At 38.2% G+C, this 23,587-nt stretch overlaps 1 protein-coding gene and 1 long non-coding RNA gene across 3 annotated transcripts in view; one reads left to right on the forward strand and one right to left on the reverse strand.

The window, feature by feature from the left end:
• Positions 1–6,788, forward strand: part of LOC133623313 (uncharacterized) — a 7,516-nt gene extending 728 nt beyond the window's left edge. Inside the window, exons 2-5 of one of the 2 annotated variants that reach the window (XR_009817874.2) lie at positions 2,026–2,143; positions 3,602–3,774; positions 6,521–6,598; positions 6,654–6,788. This is a non-coding gene — a long non-coding RNA (uncharacterized lncRNA). The remainder of the gene's footprint in view (positions 1–2,025; positions 2,144–3,601; positions 3,775–6,520; positions 6,599–6,653) is intronic. The other variant, XR_009817873.1, reaches the window with a different exon arrangement.
• The window catches only part of cmya5 (cardiomyopathy associated 5), a 30,637-nt gene that overhangs the window by 2,172 nt on the left and 4,878 nt on the right, over positions 1–23,587 (reverse strand). Inside the window, exons 4-13 of the mRNA XM_061986488.1 lie at positions 19,200–19,295; positions 12,679–12,897; positions 12,579–12,601; positions 12,347–12,465; positions 12,147–12,281; positions 9,558–9,704; positions 9,328–9,475; positions 9,105–9,238; positions 8,192–8,309; positions 3,549–3,725 (exon numbers count right to left, since the gene is read on the reverse strand). Coding sequence (XP_061842472.1) covers positions 3,549–3,725; positions 8,192–8,309; positions 9,105–9,238; positions 9,328–9,475; positions 9,558–9,704; positions 12,147–12,281; positions 12,347–12,465; positions 12,579–12,601; positions 12,679–12,897; positions 19,200–19,295 — 1,316 coding nt within the window. The remainder of the gene's footprint in view (positions 1–3,548; positions 3,726–8,191; positions 8,310–9,104; positions 9,239–9,327; positions 9,476–9,557; positions 9,705–12,146; positions 12,282–12,346; positions 12,466–12,578; positions 12,602–12,678; positions 12,898–19,199; positions 19,296–23,587) is intronic.

Consider the following 23,587-nt stretch of genomic DNA (forward strand, 5'->3'; position numbering starts at 1 on the left):
ATGCTAACAGTTACCATGTGTTAAGTACCAAGTTATATGACTCTGAGGTGTGCGCCTGTAAAATTAGCTAAAAAAAGTTAGCATGCTAACAGTTACCATGTGTTAAGTACCAAGTTATGACTCTGAGGTGTGCGCCTGTAAAATTAGCTAAAAAACAGTTAGCATGCTAACAGTTACCATGTGTTAAGTACCAAGTTATATGACTAAGGTGTATGCTTGTAAAATTAGCTAAAAAAAAAGTTAGCATGCTAACAGTTACCGTGTGTTAAGTACCAAGTTATATGACTCTGAGGTGTGTGCCTGTAAAATTAGCTAAAAAAAAGTTAGCATGCTAACAGTTACCATGTGTTAAGTACAGACTTATATGACTAAGGTGTATGCTTATAAAATTAGCTAAAAAAAAAAAGGTTAACATGTTAACAGTTACCGTGTGTTAAGTACCATGTTCTATGACTAAGGTGTATACTTGTAAAATTAGCTTTAAAAAAAAAAAAAAGTTAGCATGCTAAGAGTTACCATGTGCTAAGTACCAAGTTTTATGACTAAGGTGCATGCCTGTAAAATTAGCTAAAAAAGTTAGCATGCTAACAGTTACCATGTGTTAAGTACCAAGGTATATGACTGAGGTGTGCGCCTGTAAAATTAGCTTTAAAAAAAAGTTAGAATAATAGCATGCTAACAGTTACCATCTGTTAAGTACCAACTTATATGACTAAGGTGTATGCTTGGAAAATTAGTTTAAAAAAAAAGTTAGCATGCTAACAGTTACCATGTGTTAAGTACCAAGTTATATGACTGAGGAGTATGCTTGTAAAATTTGCTTTAAAAAATAGAGGATGCTAACAGTTACCATGTGTTAAGTACCAAGTTATATGACTAAGCTGTATGCTTGTAAAATTAGCTAAAAAAAGTTAGCATGCTAACAGTTACCATGTGTTAAGTACCGAGTAATACGACTAAGGTGTATGCTTGTAAAAAAGAGAGAATGCTAACAATTACCGTGTGTTAAGTACCAAGTTATATGACTCTGAGGTGTATGCTTGTAAAAAAGAGAGAATGCTAACAGTTACCGTGTGTTAAGTACCAAGTTATATGACTCTGAGGTGTATGCTTGTAAAATTAGCTAAAAAAAAGTTAGCATGCTAACAGTTACCATGTGTTAAGTACCAAGTTATATGACTAAGGTGTATGCTTATAAAATTAGCTAAAAAAAAAAGGTAAGCATGCTAACAGTTACCATGTGTTAAGTACCAAGTTATGGCTCTGAGGTGTGCGCCTGTAAAATTAACTAAAAAAAAGAAGTTGGACTGGACTCTCACAATATTATGTCAGACGCACTCGACATCCTTTGCATTCGGTCTCCCCTAGAGGGGGGGGGGGGATTACCCACATATGCGGTCCTCTCCAAGGTTTCTCATAGTCATTCACATCGACGTCCCACTGGGGTGAGTTTTTCCTTGCCCTTATGTGGGCTCTGTACCGAGGATGTCGTTGTGGCTTGTGCAGCCCTTTGAGACACTTGGGATTTAGGGCTATATAAATAAACATTGATTGATTGAAGTTAGCATGCTAACAGTTGCCATGTGTTAAGTACCATGTTATATGACTAAGGTGTATGCTTGTAAAATTAGCTTTTAAAAAAAAAGTTAGCATGCTAACAGTTACGATGTGCTAAGTACCAAGTTTTATGACTAAGGTGCATGCCTGTAAAATTAGCTAAAAAAGTTAGCATGCTAACAGTTACCATGTGTTAAGTACCAAGTTATATGACTCTGATGTGTGCGCCTGTAAAATTAGCTAAAAAAAAAAGTTAGAATAATAGCATGCTAACAGTTACCATCTGTTAAGTACCAACTTATATGACTAAGGTGTATGCCTGGAAAATTAGTTTAAAAAAAAAAAGTTAGCATGCTAACAGTTACCATGTGTTAAGTACCAAGTCTAAGTCTTAAGCATGTCTAAAACAAATAAGCTAAGTGTTTGACGTTTACACTCAACATGTTCCCCTTTTCTGTGATGAGGTAGTGACTTGTCCAGGGTGTACCACGCCTTCCGCCCGAATGCAGCTGGGATAGGCTCCAGCAACGCCCACGACCCCAGAAATGACAAGCGGTAGGAAATGGATGGACATTTCCTTATTTGGGTAATAAGAGGCATTACTTATGCTAATTATGAGCCACTATTAGCATACTGCTGAGTTGAGAGCAGGTGTGTATGGGGGCTGAAATGGGACAAAATTAAATCCATAAATATTACAAATAATTACTTAAAATGTGTCAATAAATTTTAGTTGAATTAATAAATGTGTCAATCTAATTCATGTAAAAGTACATTTACTTGTATTGATTTAATTATTGTATTACTTAATTATTTCACAATTTGATTACCGTATTTTTCGGACTATAAGTCGCACCGGCCGAAAATGCATAATAAAGAAGGAAAAAAACATATATACGTCACACTGGAGTATAAGTTGCATTTTTGGGGAACATTTATTTGATAAAACCCAACACCAAGAATAGACATTTGAAAGGCAATTTAAAATAAATAAAGAATAGTGAACAACAGGCCGAATAAGTGTACGTTATATGAGGCATAAATAACCAACTGAGAACGTGCCTGGTATGTTAACGTAACATATTATGGTAAGAGTCATTCAAATAACTATAACATATAGAACATGCTATACGTTTACCAAACAATCTGTCACTCCTAATCGCTAAATCCCATGAAATCTTATTCGTCTAGTCTCTTACGTGAATGAGCTAAAAAATATTATTTGATATTTTTTACGGTAATGTGTTAATACTTTCACACATAAGTCGCTCCTGAGTATAAGTCGCACTATGAAAAAAACTGCGACTTATAGTCCGAAAAATACGGTAATTATTTCACGATTTAATTACATTTGGTAAATGGGTCGTACTTGTATAGCGCTTTTCTACCTTTTTAAGGAACTCAAAGCGCTTTGACACTATTTTCCACATTCACCCACTCACACACACACACTGATGGCAAGGGGGATCAAGTCTGACCAGCCATATTTCATGCCGTGTGCAGCTGGGATAGGCTCCAGCACCCCCCGCGTCCCTGAAAGGGACAAGCGGTAGAAAATGGATGGATGGATGGATTTCATAAACTTGTGCGTGTCGGCACTTCAGGAATGTATTTTATCTGTCAAAGTCAGCCATCAAAGTCAGTGGGCGGGGCTAACACTTGATTGGTTACTCATCACTTTGCCTGAATCGCTGCTACATGCTCTGGATGAGCAGGTCCCAAAAAATTCAATTGTAAAATAATAACAAATATTGAAATTATTTATTAAATTGTGAGAAATTTAATCACACATTTATATATTTAGTTACAATTTTATTTAATGGCACATTTAAGTAACTATCTAAAGATGTATTTATTTATTACATTTTGTCCCATTTGACCCCCACTGGTGTAAACAATAATGTGCATTTTTTTCTATTTCAAAACACATTTAGGATTTAAAAAAAAAACATGATCTAAAAAAATGTTTAAAGTTTTTTTCTTTTACCTACCCAGTTGGTGACGGGATGCAATGTAAACACCATGACTGGTTGTCTTCCCCCAGGGGGAACTTCCTATGTGTGTGGCTGTAGGCGACTCCAAGTCTGTAAGCGGCACATCCTGACACTGTCGTCTCCCAGTAGTGACGCCCTCTCGCTGGTAACAGCTCGCCTAAGATGGACGGCGGCCTGGAAAAGAGCACACACGGACAGGGAATAAAGGGAAACGCTTGTACAGGTGAGTACAAGGGGATCAGGTCTGACCAGCCGCTAGCTAGATAGCAGCTTTGTCTAAAAGCAGGCTTCGCTACACATACTGGGAGCTGTAAATTTGATTTATTTTGCTTTTCTTCAGCTAGCATGACGTTGCAATGTAATGTAATGGAGCTCACATCGCTACGCTAGTGTCGCTCACATTTGAGTCGTCTTCTTAATGTTACCTTGTTGTATGTGATATATGACGTCTATTATGTTGGATATGTGTGAAGTTACAGGGTAGATGTAAAATACAACGTGGATAAAGTACACTGAGTGGAGACACACTTGGTTAGATAAACACATAGCATGTTAGCATTGAAGCTACATACAAACAAAATGGCGGTTTCCTAGTTGGGCTTACTAAAAGCATATTTAAAGGGGAACATTATCACCAGACCTATGTAAGCGTCAATATATACCTTGATGTTGCAGAAAAAAGACCATATATTTTTTTAACCGATTTCCGAACTCTAAATGGGTGAATTTTGGCGAATTAAACGCCTTTCTATTATTCGCTCATGGAGCGATGACGTCACAACGTGGCGTCACATCGGGAAGCAATCCGCCATTTTCTCAAACACCGAGTCAAATCAGCTCTGTTATTTTCCGTTTTTTCGACTGTTTTCCGTACCTTGGAGACATCATGCCTCGTCGGTGTGTTGTCGGAGGGTGTAACAACACGAACAGGGACGGATTCAAGTTGCACCAGTGGCCCAAAGATGCGAAAGTGGCAAGAAATTGGACGTTTGTTCCGCACACTTTACCGACGAAAGCTATGCTATGACAGAGATGGCAAGAATGTGTGGATATCCTGCGACACTCAAAGCAGATGCATTTCCAACGATAAAGTCAAAGAAATCTGCCGCCAGACCCCCATTGAATCTGCCGGAGTGTGTGAGCAATTCAGGGACAAAGGACCTCGGTAGCACGGCAAGCAATGGCGGCAGTTTGTTCCCGCAGACGAGCGAGCTAAACCCCTGGATGTCTTGGCTCACACCGTCCCTTATGCCACCGAAGATGATCAAGAGAAGAATATCGACCCTAGCTTCCCTGGCCTGCTGACATCAACTCCAAAACTGGACAGATCAGCTTTCAGGAAAAGAGAGCGGATGAGGGTATGTCTACAGAATATATTAATTGATGAAAATTGGGCTGTCTGCACTCTCAAAGTGCATGTTGTTGCCAAATGTATTTCATATGCTGTAAACCTAGTTCATAGTTGTTAGTTTCCTTTAATGCCAAACAAACACATACCAATCGTTGGTTAGAAGGCGATCGCCGAATTCGTCCTCGCTTTCTCCCGTGTCGCTGGCTGTCGTGTCGTTTTCGTCGGTTTCGCTTGCATACGGTTCAAACCGATATGGCTCAATAGCTTCAGTTTCTTCTTCAATTTCGTTTTCGCTACCTGCCTCCACACTACAACCATCCGTTTCAATACATGTGTAATCTGTTGACTCGCTTAAACCGCTTAAATCCGAGTCTGAATCCGAGCTAATGTCGCTATAGCTTGCTGTTCTATCCGCCATGTTTGTTTGTGTTGGCATCACTGTGTGACGTCACAGGAAAATGGACCGGTGTATATAACGATGGTTAAAATCAGGCACTTTGAAGTTTTTTTAGGGATATTGCGTGATGGGTAAAATTTTGAAAAAAACGTAGAAAAATAAAATAAGCCACTGGGAACTGATTTTTAATGGTTTTAACCCTTCTGAAATTGTGATAATGTTCCCCTTTAAACAGCCTTAATTCCAGCTTTTCAAGAAACTAGTGTGGGATCTTACTTAAATGTGTTTAAAATTAGACCTTCAAAAAGTTAAATACATTTGTTCCTTAGGGAATAGGTCAACATTAATTAAAATAAAATAGAGCAGGTAAAGGAATTCAAATATTTGGGTGTAATTTTGGACCCTAAGCTAAAATTTGATGGCTATAATATAGAAACGACTCAGACCATAAAAATAAATATAAACTGTTTCAGGCTTTTTAGACCTTGTTTATCTGTTCAATCTGCACAAGTTTACATGCATGCACTGATTTGATCCCATATGTCTTATTGTGTCATGGTCTGGGGACAGGCCACGAAATGTGTAGTGAAGCCCCTGTTGTCATTATATAAACAAACACTAAAGATATTTGACCAAAAACCAATAAAGCATCATCACTGCCATATTACTCGAAAATATAACATGATGAGTTTTGATAATTGTATACATTTCTCATTTTTAATAGCTATTTTTAAGTGTCTTAATGGATTAACCCCTGATGTGATGTGTAAAGAAATACAAAGATACAGTAGTGAAGGTGTGCAGACGTGGGAGCTGTAGAGTGAAAAGGTGCCGCACCACTCTGGGTCAGTCTGCGTTCTCAGTGAAAGCCTCACATCTGTGGAACTCTTTGCCACTGGAGTTAAAGTCACAGTCAGACATTAAACTTTTCTCCACAAGACTGAAAAAGTGGCTTAAGGAAAATCGGAAGTGTGAGCACTAGAACTGGGTGTAGTAATGGACAAATGGGCCAATTATTTTTTTAATGTACTTTTATTTTGTACTTGTTTTAATATTTGTGTACGAGTTTTTCACTTTTCTCAATTTTTCTTTAAAAGCCTAACCAGGGACGAGGGTTGCAAATTAGCCTGTGGCTAGAAGTCTTATGTACTTTGGCATCTGTTACCTATGGGTAGCAATGTTTCATTGTACTGTCTCTGTCAAATAAATAAATAAATAAAGGGACTGTGGAGGGAGGCGTGGCCTGCGGACCTGCCGCGGAACGGGGTGTGCAAGGACAGGCCTCGAAGACAGCGACAGGTGAGTCGATGGCCCAGGTGGGCCTTGTTATTTAAACACCTGTCGCCGTTATTAGCAGCAGCCGGGACGAGACACGGCAGTTGGAGTGGGAGCCAGAGAGAGAGAGACGGACTGAGGAAAAAGACAATTTGCTGTAAAGCAAAAGACTAGCACGACTTATAAAATAATAAAACAGTGTTGTACCCTGAAATCCGGGCTCTCGTGGCAGTGTGTGGTGGTCCGCAGAACCCACTAGAGGACAACCTCTACAGGGATGTATTGATTAACCGTAATAATGATAAACAGCAGTAAAATTCATGATGGTTATAATTAATGTTTTAAATTTAAATGATTGTAAAACTGTGATTTCATCAACTCACAGATTGCTGATAAGACTAATTTCCTGGAGAAGCAAGCTGGCGCGCTAATGGCTAGCTCGCTTAACTGCTAACATTGCAAACCTTAATCTAAACTTGTATAAACACATTGTTGTCTGGGCAACTGAGCCATTCATTTGGTTAAACCAGGGGTCGGCAACCCGCGGCTTCGGAGCCGCATGCGGCTCTTTCATCACTCTGATGCGGCTCAGCTGCATACTTGCCAACCCTCCCGATTTTTCCGGGAGACTCCCGAATTTCAGTGCCCCACCCGAAAATCACCTGGGGCAACCATCCTCCGATTGTCACCCGGACAACAATATTGAGGGCGTGCCGTGATGGCACTGCCTTTAGCGTCCTCTACGACCTGTCGTCGCGTCCGCTTTTTCACCATAGTAACTGCGAGCCGGCCCAGTCACAGGTTGTATGCGGCTTCAGCATGGACTGCAAGGCATACTTGGTCAACAGCCATACAGGTTACACTGAGGGTGGCGATATAAACAACTTTAACACTGTTACAAATATGCGCCACACTGTGAACCCACACCAAACAAGAATGACAAACACATTTCGGGAGAACATCCGCACCGTAACACAACATAAACACAACAGAACAAATAACCAGAATCCCTTGCAGCCCAAACTCTTCCGGGCTACAATATACAAACTAATTGATGCCAACATGCTATTCGGACTTGTAGGTATATATGAGCTCATTTAATATCCTTTATTTATGTCCTCTATGTATTTAATTCATATGTGCATGATTAAGCACACGTAAAATGTCAATTAAGGAATCCTATGACATTTTTTATGATTTTTTAACGGCATTTTTTTTCTTTATAGATTTAGGGCTATATAAATAAACATTGATTGATTGATTGATTTATATTTAATTGACTATTACCAGATTCAAACTGATTCCTAGCTTCTTCCTGCTCTGCCACTGATAACAATATCATGGTCAATTTCAAAGTCTACCGTGGTGCGCTGTGTTAGTGCTGGATTGGACTCCCAGCTGTGTATGTGTCAGGAAAATATGTACATTTTTTATTTTGCTAAAAAACTAAGTATTGAACAGTTTTTTTCCCAATAATAAAATTTTTGTACAAATTTAGAAAAAAAATGTACCGGTAGTAAATGAAAACTTTTTTTTTTTTTAAATACATGAAAAAGTGAAAAAAAAAATTGGGGTTGGGTTTCAAAATAATATTTTGCTCAAGGGTGTCAAACTCACAGTTTTTCTGTAGTTGGCATGTGTTTATATGCATCTTGTGAGAAGCAGACAGTGCTGTGGTCCTCTGACAGCTCCAGAGCAGGATGAGCTAAAGCTCTCAGCAGGCGAAACCTCGTTCCTGAAAACAGTCAGACTGTCAAATACACTCCCAAGGACACTTTATTAGGCACACCTGCACACCATCTCATGAGTTAGTAGAGCTCTAAATATGAAAAAATTACAAATACAACCATTATAAAAAATGTATCACTTCCGATCCGATACGAAGCCTTGAGTATTGGCCGATACCAATAGTAACTCGATACGATATCAGCATGAATCATCACACTTGCAGTAATTATTCTGATATGTGGAATATTAGAAAAGGCCAGATCAAACAGAAAAGGTATAAAACACACTAACCTTTTTATTATTAACTATCTAGAATGGACTTATGCTGTCTTTAATTAAAAGTGAAGTGGTAATTTGTTTTTGGTGATAATTAATTAATGATTTATAATTTATAATAATAATTAATTCGACTCATTAAGTTAAGCTCATGATGCAGTAAGTTGAATGATGCGGACACGTTTGTTACTAGGGTAATTTGATACTTGTTTATATTGACAAATGTGCTGTTTTAGACTGCAATATTTTTCAATGAAGGATACGTATTATGTATGTCTCGCTTGTGTGCCATTGTGTGCTTAGCTGTTGGTAGCCTAGAGCCTACCACGAGCCTACCTTTTGTAAATGACCTGACTAAAATGTGTCATTATCGGAGGACATTTAGATGTGAACTGACTGTCCAGTTTTGGGCGAGTAAACACTTGTATCGGAGATTTTAGATTAGACAGCACTTGTGTTTTTTGCTGATACCCGACTGATATCCAAAATCAATATATGCGCTGTGTGTGTGACATTTTTTGGAAACCTTTGGTAGAAATAAGAGCAGCCTCGCTCTGTTCGCTGGCTCCAGCTTCATTCACAGCCTTGATGTAAAACAAATAATTCTCATGGGGCTGCAGCATAACTTGGTGTTTACAGCCTTTAATGCCTGAGATGGATCTAGAAGATGCAAAGACAGGGAAAAAGCATAGGGTTACTGTGCAAATGACTGATGTCTTTGGTAAATAACGCAAGCTAATGAGGCCCACCTTAGCCCGTCTCCTTCCATCTGGTACTGGCGGCAGTACTCCAAGGTATAAGTCAGTCCTGCACTCTGCTTAGCTGGACTCCATCTCAGCTTGGCCCAGTCCCACATGATGGTGCAACGCTCGCTATCAATTGCCGGCACCGATGGAGCTGAAAAGCGATCCTGGTATTCAATGCGTGCTTTCAAGCTGGATCAAGCAGCGTGATTATTGTGTATTGTGTGTGCACTGACCTGTGCTGAAGAGCAGCCTCTCGCTGGGCAGAGAGCAGCCCGTGTAGTTGACAGCCATCACCCACACTTTGTAGGACTTATCAGGCTCCAGCTCCTCCAGGACGCAGTAACTCTCCTTCACCGTCACACGGTACTCCTCTGACACAGCTGTGGTCAACACAGCTACACTTCAAATGAAGGCTTGGTCATAAGCAAACATGATGTGTTGTTTATGATTATGGAGTACTGTATATACACTAGGGCTGCAACTGTTGGTCAACATAATCGACATATTGTTGACAAGTCTTTTAAATGACATTTTAATTTATAGGGTTGTTCATGTTTACACTTTTATTCTTTTAGGTACATTTCATTTTTTTCATTTGAATTTCCTTTATTTAACCAGGTAAAAACTCATTCAGATTAAAATCTCTTTTGCAAGAGTGACTTATTACAGCTAAATAACCCTAAATAACAGTAATGGATAACAATACCTTTTTCACAGAATGTTGTGTTTACAAGACATTGCACTTTAAGTACTGTATGATGAATAATGTATACTTATATATATGTACTTTGTGTAATAAAGTAAAACCTTTTGTTTCACAGTAATTTTATTTTGTGACAACTGAATTTGTTATACCGGTAATAGGTTTTAGAAAATAGTTAAATCAATTTTGGGTGCTGAACAAGTAAGTATTTTCACCTCTGAATTGCAATTCCTATTATTCTGAATCGATTCAGAATTTTCAAAAAGGGATCAAAAAAATATTTTAAAAAATGTGAGTGTATGTATATATATATATATATATATATATATATATATATATATATATATATATATATATAACCTATTAAAGTACATTTTCAAAAATATATAAAATAAATTTATATATACTGTATATACAAAAATTTATATATATGTGTGTTTGTGTATGTATGTATGTGTATATATATATATATATATATATATATATATATATATATATATATATATGTCTGTATATACAGTTCAGGCCAAAAGTTTGGACACACCTTCTCATTCGCAACACAACTGATGGTCCCAACCCCATTGATAAAGCAACAAATTCCACTAATTAACCCTGATAAGGCACACCTGTGCAGTGAAAACCATTTCAGGTGACTACCTCTTGAAGCTCATCGAGAGAATGCCAAGAGTGTGCAAAGCAGTAATCAGAGCAAAGAGTGGCTATTTTGAAGAAACTCGAATATAAAACATGTTTTCAGTTATTTCACCTTTTTTTGTTAAGTACATAATTCCACTTGTGTTCATTCATAGTTTTGATGCCTTCAGTGACAATCTACAATGTAAATAGTCATGAAAATAAAGAAAACCCATTGAATGAGAAGGTGTGTTCAAACTTTTGGCCTGTACTGTATATATGTGTATACATACATATATATATATATATATATATATATATATATATATATATATATATATATATATATATATATATATACCGGTAACTGATTTAATGAGCCATTCGCTCATATATATATATATATATATACATACACATATATATATATGTATACACACACATATATATATATATATATACTGTATATCTATATATATATAGATATACAGTATGTGAATTACATTTGAATTTTTTTTTATATACAGGTATATATAAAATTTTTATTTATTATGTTTTAATGATATAATTTTTTGAAATGATTTTTGAAAATTAGGAGTCGTTGCAGATTCAGAATTTTAAAAAATGGCGATTCGGATGTGAATAAGACATTTTTAGAACCCAAAATGACTAATTAATTTTTCAAACTTATTATAATTTAAAAGAATAAAAAAACAAGACTTTTTTTTTAGATCAGTATTTAAAAATGTGTTTTTTGGCCATCTCAGCGTGTACATGTATACCTCATACGTTAAGAGCCAAGAGGGGCTGTAATAAGCAATAATCGCTAGACTCGTCAACTAATCGAAAACATAATTGCTGACAAGTTGACTATTAAAATAAAATAATCTTATGTGGAAAAAAGCACTAGAAAATAGGTGCTAGCTGTAGAAGAGTGCCTTTATCCCAATTTTAAATTATGTCAATGAGAGCAGTTTCTAATACTTGGCCCCTTGTGTTGCTAAATAAGGGACCCAAAACAATAGCTTCGCATTAATATCCACATTTTTTAATATATTGACTGATTAAACTGTGTATGAACATTGTGTCCAGTCGGTGCAAACATATTATTGATAAGTAAACAACAATGGAGAACAGTTAAAATACTGCATTGATCCAGACAACCCTGAATAATCTTTAAATATTGTTGTCAATATCAGTGAACACAACTGGTAGTCGACTGCAATAAAAATGCATTAGATGATAATATTTAAGATGTTTGACAGTTGTTTGCCGACTCTTAAAATGATCATTGTAACTCATCCTCTGTCATAGCTACATCTTTCTCGGTCACTGGTGTGTGTGTGAGTGAGTGACAGGAAGAAAAGCTCTTCCTTGTTTGAGGAGAAGTTATTTGGCTTCCATGTGTAAACGGCTAAAACCCCAACTCTAACACAACCAGTTTTTTTGAGACTTTCTTATCCATTATAAATGTTCTGATACCAACCTCCCTGTGGTTCCTCCATGCAGTAGACTTGGAAGCAGTCAATAATGTCACCTGGGTTGACACCCCAGTACACGGTCACACTGGTGTTGGTGGCGGATCCTGGCTCCTGGGGCTCCAGTTTGGGCCTTTGAGGCACTGTGGTGGTACACATCGGGAGCCATTTTAGTTCTGGCACACACAAGTTGTGCATACTGTCACACCTGGAATTTCTTTGCGTTGGGCGAGCTGTGAATGATTGCCTTTGGCGTAATCCTGGAACATCAGCAATCCCTTAGAGCCCAGATCCAGTGACATGGTTGACTCCAGTGCTTCCTTCAGCCTGACCACACAACAACAGATGTACTCTCTTCTTATTTGTAGGATTACTTTGGTTACCTTGGTGACAGGTGCATTCTACTAGTATTATTATGAAAGATATATTATAGGCATTACCTTGCATGGATGTCCTCAGGGGGCTAAAGGGACAATACAGATTCATCAGAAATCTCACATAAAGCAAATATAATAGCAAAAACCATAGCGCTGAACCCACCCGAGCGTCCGTCTCCGCCTCTCTGGCCGTGGTCTCCAGGGTGGCCTTGGCGGAGTCGATGCTCTCCTGGAAGGAGACGATCTGGTCGTAGAGCTGCTCCAGCTTGGACTTCTTTTCCTCCTCCAAGTTGACGGACATGTTGTTGTACTGCTCCATCACCAGGGCCAGTATCTCGTCATTCTGCGCCTGCATGGCTGCCTCGCTCTCAACAAACTGGTCCTGGTGAGACGGGAAGCACACGAGTGTGTCACCCATGCAGTCCCCAGACCACCACGAGCTTGACCAGTACTCACTTGTATTGGCAGCTTTTTTTTTTTTTTAAACTAACAGCTAAATAAAAACTAACAGCTGTATTTTAGTGGGTAGTACTATACAGGCTGCACACAGACTACCGTATTTTTCGGAGTATAAGGCGCTCCGGAGTATAAGTCGCACCGGCCGAAAATGCATAATAAAGAAGGAAAAAAACATATAAGTCGCACTGGAGTATAAGTCGCATTTATGGGGGGAAATTTATTTGATAAAAGCCAACACAAAGAATAGACATTTGAAAGGCAATTTAAAATAAATAAAGAATAGTGAACAACAGGCTGAATAAGTGTACGTTATATGAGGCACATACTTGCCAACCCTCCCGGATTTTCCGGGAGACTCCCGAAATTCAGCGCCTCTCTCGAAAACCTCCTGGGACAAATTTTCTCCCGAAAATCTCTCGAAATTCAGGCGTAGCTGGAGGCCACGCCCCCTCCAGCTCCATGCGGACCTGAGTGACTGTCGACAGCCTGTTTTCACGTCCGCTTTCCCACAATATAAACAGCGTGCCTGCCCAATCACCTTATAACTGTAGAATGATTGAGGGCGAGTTCTTGGTTTCTTATGTGGGTTTATTGTTAGGCAGTTTCATTAACGTCCTCCCAGCGCGGCAACAACACACAACAACAGCAGTCACGTTTTCGTCTACCGTAAAGCAGTTCGTCTGCCGTAAACAGCAATGTTGTGACACTCTTAAACAGGACAATATTGCCATCTACTGTACATGCATATGTGACAATAACATCTAGGGCTTTTAGAGAATGCACAACTGCGTACACAACAAGGAGACGAAGCAGAATGCATCATAAGAGAGGGTGTTCAGCATGGTTAAAAAAATAGTGACAGAGAATAGAACAAGGATGGACAATTCAACCCTTAACTCAACAATGAGTAGATGAGTGTGATGTGTGTGTGATGTGTAAATAAATGAACACTGAAATGTAAGTATTTGTCTTATATATATATATATATATATATATATATATAGCTAGAATTCACTGAAAGTCAAGTATTTCTTATATACAGTATATATATATATATATATATATATATATATATATATATATATATATATATATATATATATATGAAATACTTGACTTGAATTCTAGCTGTAAATATACTCCTCCCCTCTTAACTACGCCCCCAACCACGCCCCCCCCCAGCCCCCCACACCTCCCGAAATCGGAGGTCTCAAGGTTGGCAAGTATGATGAGGCATAAATAACCAACTGAGAATGTGCCTGGTATGTTAACGTAACATATTATGGTAAGAGTCATTCAAATAACTATAACATATAGAACATGCTATACGTTTACCAAACAATCTGTCACTCCTAATCGCTAAATCCCATGAAATCTTATATGTCTAGTCTCTTACGTGAATGAGCTAAATAATATTATTTGATATTTGACGGTAATGTGTTAATAATTTCACACATAAGTCGCTCCTGAGTATAAGTCGCACCCCCGGCCAAACTATGAAAAATACTGCGACTTATAGTCCGAAAAATACGGTACCGTAAGTATACCCAAGTTTAATTTCTAAGATATAAGATATACAGTACTATAAGGGTTGTCAAAAGTATCGATACCTGCTTTTTCCATTATTAGCCCTATCAAACACTTTTTCCCCTGAGTCAGCGCCGAGGAAGAACGCCTGCTGTCTCAAAAGAATGATCCAGTGCTTCGCATTGATTTACTCATTCATGTGTGTGTCGGTGTGGCGTAACTCTGCTTCACAACACACCTCATACGCATGGTGTGCCGGAGAATAAGATGAAATGATCCGTGATGCACTTTCAGGACTTTGACGCTATATTTAGCGAGTAGGAGTACAAAATATACAGTCGGGGTCAAAAGTTTACATATACGTGTAAAGAACATAATGTCATGGCTGTCTTGAGTTTCCAATAATTTCTACAACTCTTATTTTTTTGTGATCGAGTGATTGGAGCACATACTTGTTGGTCACAAAAATCATTAATGAAGTTTGGTTCTTTTATGAATTTATTATGAGTCTACTGAAAATGTGACCAAATCTGCTGGGTCAAAAGTATACATACAGCAATGTTAATATTTGCTTACATGTCCCTTGGCAAGTTTCACTGCAATAAGGCGCTTTTGGTAGCCATCCACAAGCTTCTGGTTGAATTTTTGACCACTCCTCTTGACAAAATTGGTGCAGTTCAGCTAAATTTGTTGGTTTTCTGACATGGACTTGTTTCTTCAGCATTTTCCACACATTTAGGTTATGACTTTGGGAAGGCCATTCTAAAACCTTAATTCTAGCCTGATTTAGCCATTGCTTTACCACTTTTGGCGTGTGTTTGGGGTCAGTTGGAACACCCAACTGCGCCCAAGACCCAACCTCCGGGCTGATGATTTTAGGTTGTCCTGAAGAATTTGGAGGTAATCCTCCTTTTTCATTGTCCCATTTAAAGCACCAGTTCCATTGGCAGCAAAACAGGCCCAGAGCATAATACTACCACCACCATGCTTGACGGTAGGAATGGTGTTCCTGGGATTAAAGGCCTCGCCTTTTCCCCTCCAAATAAATTGCTGGATATTGTGGCCAAACAGCTCAATTTTTGTTTCATCTGACATCACATGAACAAAGATAAGACCTTTTGGAGGAAAGTTATGTGGTCAGATGAAACAAAAATTGAGGTTTGGCCACAATACCCAGCAATATGTTTGGATTGCTGTATATATACTTTTGACCCAGCAGATTTAGTCACATTTTCAGTAGACCCATAATAAATCCATAAAAGAACCAAACTTCATGAATGTTTTTGTGACCAACAAGTATGTGCTCCAATCACTCTATCACAAAAAAATAAGAGTTGTAGAAATGATTGGAAACTCAAGACAGCCATGACATTATGTTCTTTACAAGTGTATGTCAACTTTTGATCGCGACTGTAAGTGAAAGAGAGGACTATGTTGCGTCATGCATTTATTTGGTAATTGAATACAAGCAGTCACCAACGTATTCGCGGAGATCCGCCACCACAAGCCCCATGGAGCGTGCATTACTATAGCCTTCAGGAAAACTCCAGAATCATGTAACGCGATTTTAACTTCCATAAGTGTTCATAAAACACAATTTGGAGATACTCTTTCACCGCTTGTCAACACTTTGAATACCACTGCTTTACTTATTTCACCAGAAATAAACAAAAACGACAGCAACAATAAAGCAAAAAGGCGTAATGTAATGAGAAAAGGCTGGAATGTTTGTACAAGGGTTGTCTCAATACCAATATTTTGGTACCGGTACCAAAATGTACTTCAATACTTTTCGATACTTTTCCAAATAAAGTGGACCGCAAAAAAATGGCATTATTGGCTTTATTTTAACAAAAAAAACTTAGGGTACATTAAACATATGTTACTTATTGCAATCGAAGAACAATTTTGTCCTTAAATAAAATAATGAACATACTAGACAACTTGTCTTTTTTTAGTAAGTAAACAAACTAAGGCTCCTAATTAGTCTGCTGACGTATGCAGTAAAATATTGTGTCATTTATCATTCTATTATTTTGTCAACATTATAAAGAATAAGCTGTAAAAATTGATTATTAATCTACTTGTTCATTTACTGTTAATATCTGCTTTTTTTCTGTTTCAACATGTTCATGTCCCGCCATCAGTGTGTGAATGTGTGTGTGTGTGAATGTGGAAATAGTGTCAAAGCGCTTTGAGTTCCTTAAAAAAAAGGTAGAAAAGCGCTATACAAGTACAACCCATTTACCATTTATCTACACTTATGTTAAAATGTAATAATCACTTGTTCTTCTGTTGTTTGATGCTTAACTATTCTATACCAAATAGTTACAGGATCATACATTGGTCATATTCAAAGTTCTCATGTGTCCAGGGACATATTTCCTGCGTTTATGAATATAATATGAATTTAAAAGAAAAAAGATTTTGTGATGATAAAAAATATTGATGTAATCATTACAGTATAGACTAGATACGCTCTTGTACTTGGTATCATTACAGTGGATGTCAGGTGTACATCCACCCATGGCATTTGTTTACATTGTGATGCCGGTGTGCTATTGTATCCTCCTACGGTGTGTAGAGAAGCATGTATCCTCGTCCTGCAGGGATGATACTTGTCAGAAACATACTTTATTTGTCGCCATGGAGGTGAGGATTAGTGATTTAGAAGAAGCTAAAACACTGCAGATTGCGGATGGACATTAGCTGCTAACAAGCTAGCCATATTTTAAAGTACCTCTCCCTGAGGGCGTTTCAGTGTTATAACTTCACTTTTATCATTAGTTTTTAAGCCAAAATGCGTCCGTTCTCTTTTCTGTCTACACACTGTGTCTGCTTGTAAGTACTCTGTGTGTGTGCGCTGCCGAACATGTTCCTCTGCTCGTAAAACCAGCAATGGCATGACGTGACGATGATGCGCTGTCATGCCTGTAAAAAAAAAAAATATATGGCGAACCGGTATAGTACAGAGTATAGTACCGTTTTTGATTCATTAGTACTGTGATACTATACTAGTACCGGTATACCGTACAACCCTAGTTTGTACTAATAACTGATAAAAACACAAAGATGTATCTTTTTATTAGCCTATTTCGCTACACATGACATGATGATGTCACACTAGGAACCATATTAAGTTAAAGTTAAAGTACCAAAGTTTGTCTCACACACACACTAGGTGTGGTGAAATTGGCCCTCTGCATTGGACCCATCCCCTTGTTCACCCCCTGGGAGGTGAGGGGAGCAGTGGGCAGCAGCGGTGCCGTGCCCGGGAATCATTTTTGGTGATGAAAGAATATTGAGAACAAATGTTAGTTTTTTTATACTTGAAGGCTCCACAATACTGCTGTTCTCTTTTTTGATGTAAAATATTTGACTATTGTTGTCATTTATGAGCATATTTCTAAGCACATTATTGTTTTGATATACAGTACAGGCCAAAAGTTTGGACACACCTTCTCATTCACAACACAACTGATGGTCCCAACCCCATTGACAAAGCAAAAAATTCCACTAATCAACCCTGATAAGACACACCTGTGAAGTGAAAACCATTTCAGGTGACTACCTCTTGAAGCTTATCGAGAGAATGCCAAGAGTGTGCAAAGCAGTAATCAGAGCAAAGGGTGGCTATTTTGAAGAAACTAGAATATAAAACATGTTTTCAGTTATTTCACCTTTTTTTTTTTTTAAGTACATAACTCCTCATGTGTTCATTCATAGTTTTGATGCCTTCAGTGACAATCTACAATGTAAAATAGTCACGAAAATAAAGAAAACCCATTGAATGAGAAGGTGTGTCCAAACTTTTGGCCTGTACTCTACTTTGAGGTTATAGGCCGCTGCTTTTCCTTTTTGAATGTATAGTAACCTTTCGGCAGCTGATACTGCAATTTAAAATATTTGCATGTTGAAGCATAGTGAATACTTGAATACTTGACACTTTGAAGTAGTGAATTGAAAATGTCGTCTATTCACGTCAGTGAAATGAAAATGTGACATAAACTCACTACATGCAAAGTGAGATATGTCAAGTCTTTATCTGTTACACTTTTGATGATCATGGCTTCCAGTTTTGGAAAACCACACATTTTCTGAGATTTTCAATTTGAGGTTTTCATAAGCTGTAAAGCCCATAATCATCACATTTATATCCATTTATGTCTTGAGTTGCATGTTATGAGTCTATGTCATATATCAGTTTCACCTTGTAAATCTAATTGCTGGAATGAACAAACATTTGTGTATTATTCTAATTTTTACAGTGGAGTGGTATCAAACAAGTATCGAATATCGTGGAAATTCATAGGTATCGACTATGGAAATTCTGATATGGTGACAACCCTAAATAACACATTTTTTACTACTACTTACTCTTGTTCATGAGATACGTACATTAAAGAGGAAAAATATTAGAAACACTGTAGATCTTGTGCAGAGCACATTGCGTCAAACATGTACCTAATGTTGTGGCCTGCATTTGTCCAAATTGCATAGTTTTTTTGTGGGTTTTATCACAATTCAGCTCATTTTATAGTAATATTTCAGTGTTGAACAGTTGTTTGCATGAAGATTGTTCACCCATACTGAATGAGGTGACTCATCCTTGTATAACGTCTAATCTAATTTTGTTCGTAATGCAAGATGATGAATACTGTCAACTAGAAAATATGCCAAAAAGAAACAAAAGCAAACCTCCACAGAGTTGTAGGCCAGTTCCAGCTCAGACACCAGGTCCTCGATGTTCTCAGACCTCCCTTGCAGCTCTGAGATCCAATCACTCAGCCGCTCCTGTTCCCAAACATTTTGATACTTTAATGATACGCACAACCCGACATGGCAGTCAGGCAACAGGATCATCAAGTGTGCAACAGGAATAATAAATTAATGTTGGATGCGCATTTATTTGGCCTAAAAATAGCCTGGGTGGACAAACCGTTCCGGGTTAACGTGCACTAACCATTGAAAACAACACATTGTTGCCCTGTTATTGGCTTAGCGCGTGTGAATGCATCACATCGGTCCTCGCTTGATGGCGTCACTGAGGAACTGAACAGCGATCAACAAAAACAGTCGCAGATTGAGTGAAATGCTAATTTATTGTGTTTTCGCCAATGATTTTAACTGTGTTTGCCGTATATTTTGTTACGGTATGCAGTTTGGCAGTGGTGTGCCATCAGGGCCAACAAGGCCTTCTCTGCTGGCCTAACATAACCAGAAATCATGATCATAATTAAAGATAAAAGTGATTTTTTTATTTACTTTCCCTAAGTATCTAAACTTATTCATATTCTCTTCATGTCATATTATGCTCCTTCCAGTGCTGTTGTTTTTAGGTTAGAGTTTTTATCCAATCAGAATTCAGCTAGCTTATGTTGCCGTGCTGTACCAAATCTGCCTGAGCCTTCAGAATCAACTATGCACTGTCAGTGAACGGGCACATACAGTTGATAGATAATTATGATAGCCAATCAAATCAGGAGTTGTTGTCAGTAAGGCCTTCTAGATGGCCTCACGTTGAACGTGACATTTACGCGTCCTGTGATTGGATACTCACTGGTTTGAGCCGCGGCGGTGCTATGCAGATCAGTAGAGCCACACCCGGGACCGTTAGCGGATTAATTTGAGAACACATACAGTTGATAGACAGTTGCGATAGCCAATCAGATCCCAAGTTCTTGACAGTAGCCTATCTAAGTAGCCTGATGTTAACCAGACTGATGATTGGATACTCATTTGTCATTCCAATCACAAATTGCAATTTACTAAAACCCACAAAGAAGGACAACAAAACGTTGATTAGGTGGCAGATATATATTTGCAAGGCGATTTTCAAGAAGGATATTTAAAGAGAAACTACATCTTGTGAGACGATGTCGGCCAACCACCGCCAGCTGACCTGGCGATGAAATGGGGAAATGGCCGCCACTTCCACTTGAATCAACCGACTACGAGCGGCACCACTGGCTTACGGTATATGGCGTCGAATGGGTTCTACAAATTGTGAGTTCAAATATTTGATTTCATTATTTTTTTCACGTTTAACATGTTTTTTGCAATTTTAATTTTGACAGTACCAAATTAGATATGTTTTAATTGCTGATGTGGGTTTATTGATTTTTAAATGAGCCACAAAATAACCAGTTTTGTACACTGTTGATGTGTTTCAATGCAAAAGTAGTGTGTAAAAGTGTGGCTGTATAGTATTTCTCCAGCAATGGTCATGTGGTATTTTGAGAGGTTATCATTGAAGTCGGACATCAATGAAGGCCTAGGTGGGAAACGCACAGCCCGCCACTGCAATTTGGTCATTTCAGGTTCTGGGAGGGAAACATGAGGCTGAAAAGGGTTTCTCAAGTAATATCCAATGTCATAATACCACAGTTATTGCACACTTTGGGATTTTTAGAAACTGTATTTAACATGTGCAGAATATTCTGTATGTGAATAACGGGCCAAATATAAGAACAAGAACTATTAAAGTTCCTCACCACTACAAACTACAACAAAGGTAAACCTGTAGTTAAATGAATACACATTTTTGTGTCAGGCTTTTTACTGACAGTTTGGTTATGTTTGGGTTTTCCTCTGTGTTTGTGTTTATTTCCTGTCAGCGCTCTTATTTTGGTTCCATTTCCTGAATGCCTCTCTGAGCGCTCGTTTCCCTCACCTGTTACCTGGTTGCAGTTGCCAATCAGGCTACTATTCATGCCTGCCTCGCCCTCCAGTCAGGGCTCGATGATTGTATCTTGTACCCTGTTTCCTGTCTCCCGTTATCCTGGTTCCTGTTGGTTGTTTCCTGGTTCCTGTTTTCCCTGCATGTGCACTTACCAGTTGCACTATTGGGGTTTTTTGACATTAAAGTCATGTTTTCCTGCGCTACGCCTGCCATCTCTGCATCTTGGGATTCGTCACCAACAGTCCCTGACAGAATCATCGAGCCCTGACTGGAGGGCGAGGCAGGCATAAATAGTAGCCTGATTGGCAACTGCAACCAGGTGTGCCAGGCTGCCAATCAAGCACAGGTGAGGGAAACGAGCGCTCAGGGAGACATGCAGGAAATGGAACCAAAATAAGAGCGCTGACAGGAAATAAACCCAAACACAGAGGAAAACCCAAAGATAACCAGACAGTCAGTAACAGGCCTGACCTTTTGTACACAAAGAAAAGTGATCATATTGGATTGTACAAACAGGAGAGATGGTCATGAGTGCACAAGGTGAAGTAGTGTAAGCACATTATAGCATACTGTAACATTGAATTATGGAGCATATCATACTATAGTATAGCATAACATAATAGTGTTGTGTATCATAGACTCGCATACTTATTTAAAGGGGCTGTTTTAACTTGATCAGTTACATAATTTAAGGCAAAAAATATAACAAAAACACCATTGGCTAGCTTGTGTTACCATAAGTGGTTTAACAGAACACATTTGTGTTAAAACAATCTGTATTTTTCACAATTACTAAGTTTGTGTAGTAAAGATTATTTTTACTGGCCCAAATAAATTTAACCGTTCAGCCGTACACGCAGAAAGTGTCTGCACACGTAAAAAAGCAGTCCAAAAGAAGCAACAATTTGCAGTCACTTTGTTGTTATGATAGAATATACATTCAATGACAGCTAACACTAATTATGCAAGGTGCTATCATTAGCTACCAACACCCTAAGCTGTGTGTTACGTACGTACGTACGTACGTACGTACGTACGTACGTACGTACGTACGTACACAGTCACATCCGAAAAGCCGGAAGTGGGGGGATCTACTGTGTAAAATACATTAGAAAGTTGGCGCCCTCTATAGGCATCTGTGTAAATCACTATTTGGTGTGCTCAAAAAAATTGTTTCATATCCAAATTGCGATTTTGATTCATTCCGAGTCTAAATTGATTCATCATTTCCGAGAATAAAATAAAAATATGTATATCTTTTTTTTTTCTTTTTAAGAATACTCTTTTGGATTAATAGCATGAAACCACTATTATTGATACTGTTGCTGTTGGAATAGTTGTTTGTAAGTTATCACAAAAGAAATGTTGTATTATGAATGCTGTATTTCGAGGCCTAACAAGAGGATGAAGGCTCGTGAAACGCCACTGTGATTTCAGCACGGACAGATGGCAGGATGTGCTCAACTCCTGGAGGAACTCTCTTTGAAGTGTTAAACGAACTCTCTTTGAAGTAATTCACAAACTCTCTTCCAACTATTTGGTCAACGCTATTTACGACCCGCTGGCCTCTTGAAGTTGCTGTGGACAGGAGACGGGAGGGGTTGTCCATTGTCCTCCAACACCTGCCCCGGCTGGATCCAGGAAGAGCCCAAACCCGAGAAAATCCTCTTCTTGGACTTCAAAGCGACCGAAAACAATGACTCTTTTACACACTTACCAATTCCTGCTGTGACATATGTTGGTGCGTGAACATGGAACATCTGAATTAAAAGAGGAGACGAAGACCTTCTTCGTCAGAGCGTGGTGCAGGACTGTGCAGAGAGTGCAGTGGCCATGTCTTTCCTCAATATTGAGTCCAAATTGAATTCTGTCTCTATTTGATTCTTTGCCTTTTGTCCTGTTTAACAGATGTCCTGTGTTTGAACGTGACAGTTGCTTTTAACCATTTTTGTTTTTCCTTTTTTTAGTATTGTAATAAATAGGTATTTTATTTGTATGTCTTCTCAATTGCTTTGTAAATTTCTATCGGAAGCATTTAAAAGCAAGGATTGGGTTGGAGTCGCTCTATTTTGTTAATTAGATCGATTAACATTCTGTGATGTTTGTAAATAACATTGTTATTAAAGACGTTTTTTAGGCCAACACTGCGCGTATAAGTCGCACATCAGCAGCCAAGAGGAGCTTTTGTAACATGTTTTGAAAAGGTTTTATTTTCATTTATATGCCAAATAATACATTGCCAGAATCGTGTTGAATTGAAAATCAATTCTGAATCAAATCGTCAGCCCAAGAATTGGAATCAAATCAAATCGTGAGGTGCCCAAAGATGATAAAATAGTCTATTAAACAGGCAAAAAAATATTTAAAGACACATCTTTATGTTTTTCAATATTAGTATTAACAT

This window comes from Nerophis lumbriciformis, linkage group LG12 (genome assembly GCF_033978685.3).
Source record: "Nerophis lumbriciformis linkage group LG12, RoL_Nlum_v2.1, whole genome shotgun sequence".
NCBI classification, from domain to species: domain Eukaryota; kingdom Metazoa; phylum Chordata; class Actinopteri; order Syngnathiformes; family Syngnathidae; genus Nerophis; species Nerophis lumbriciformis.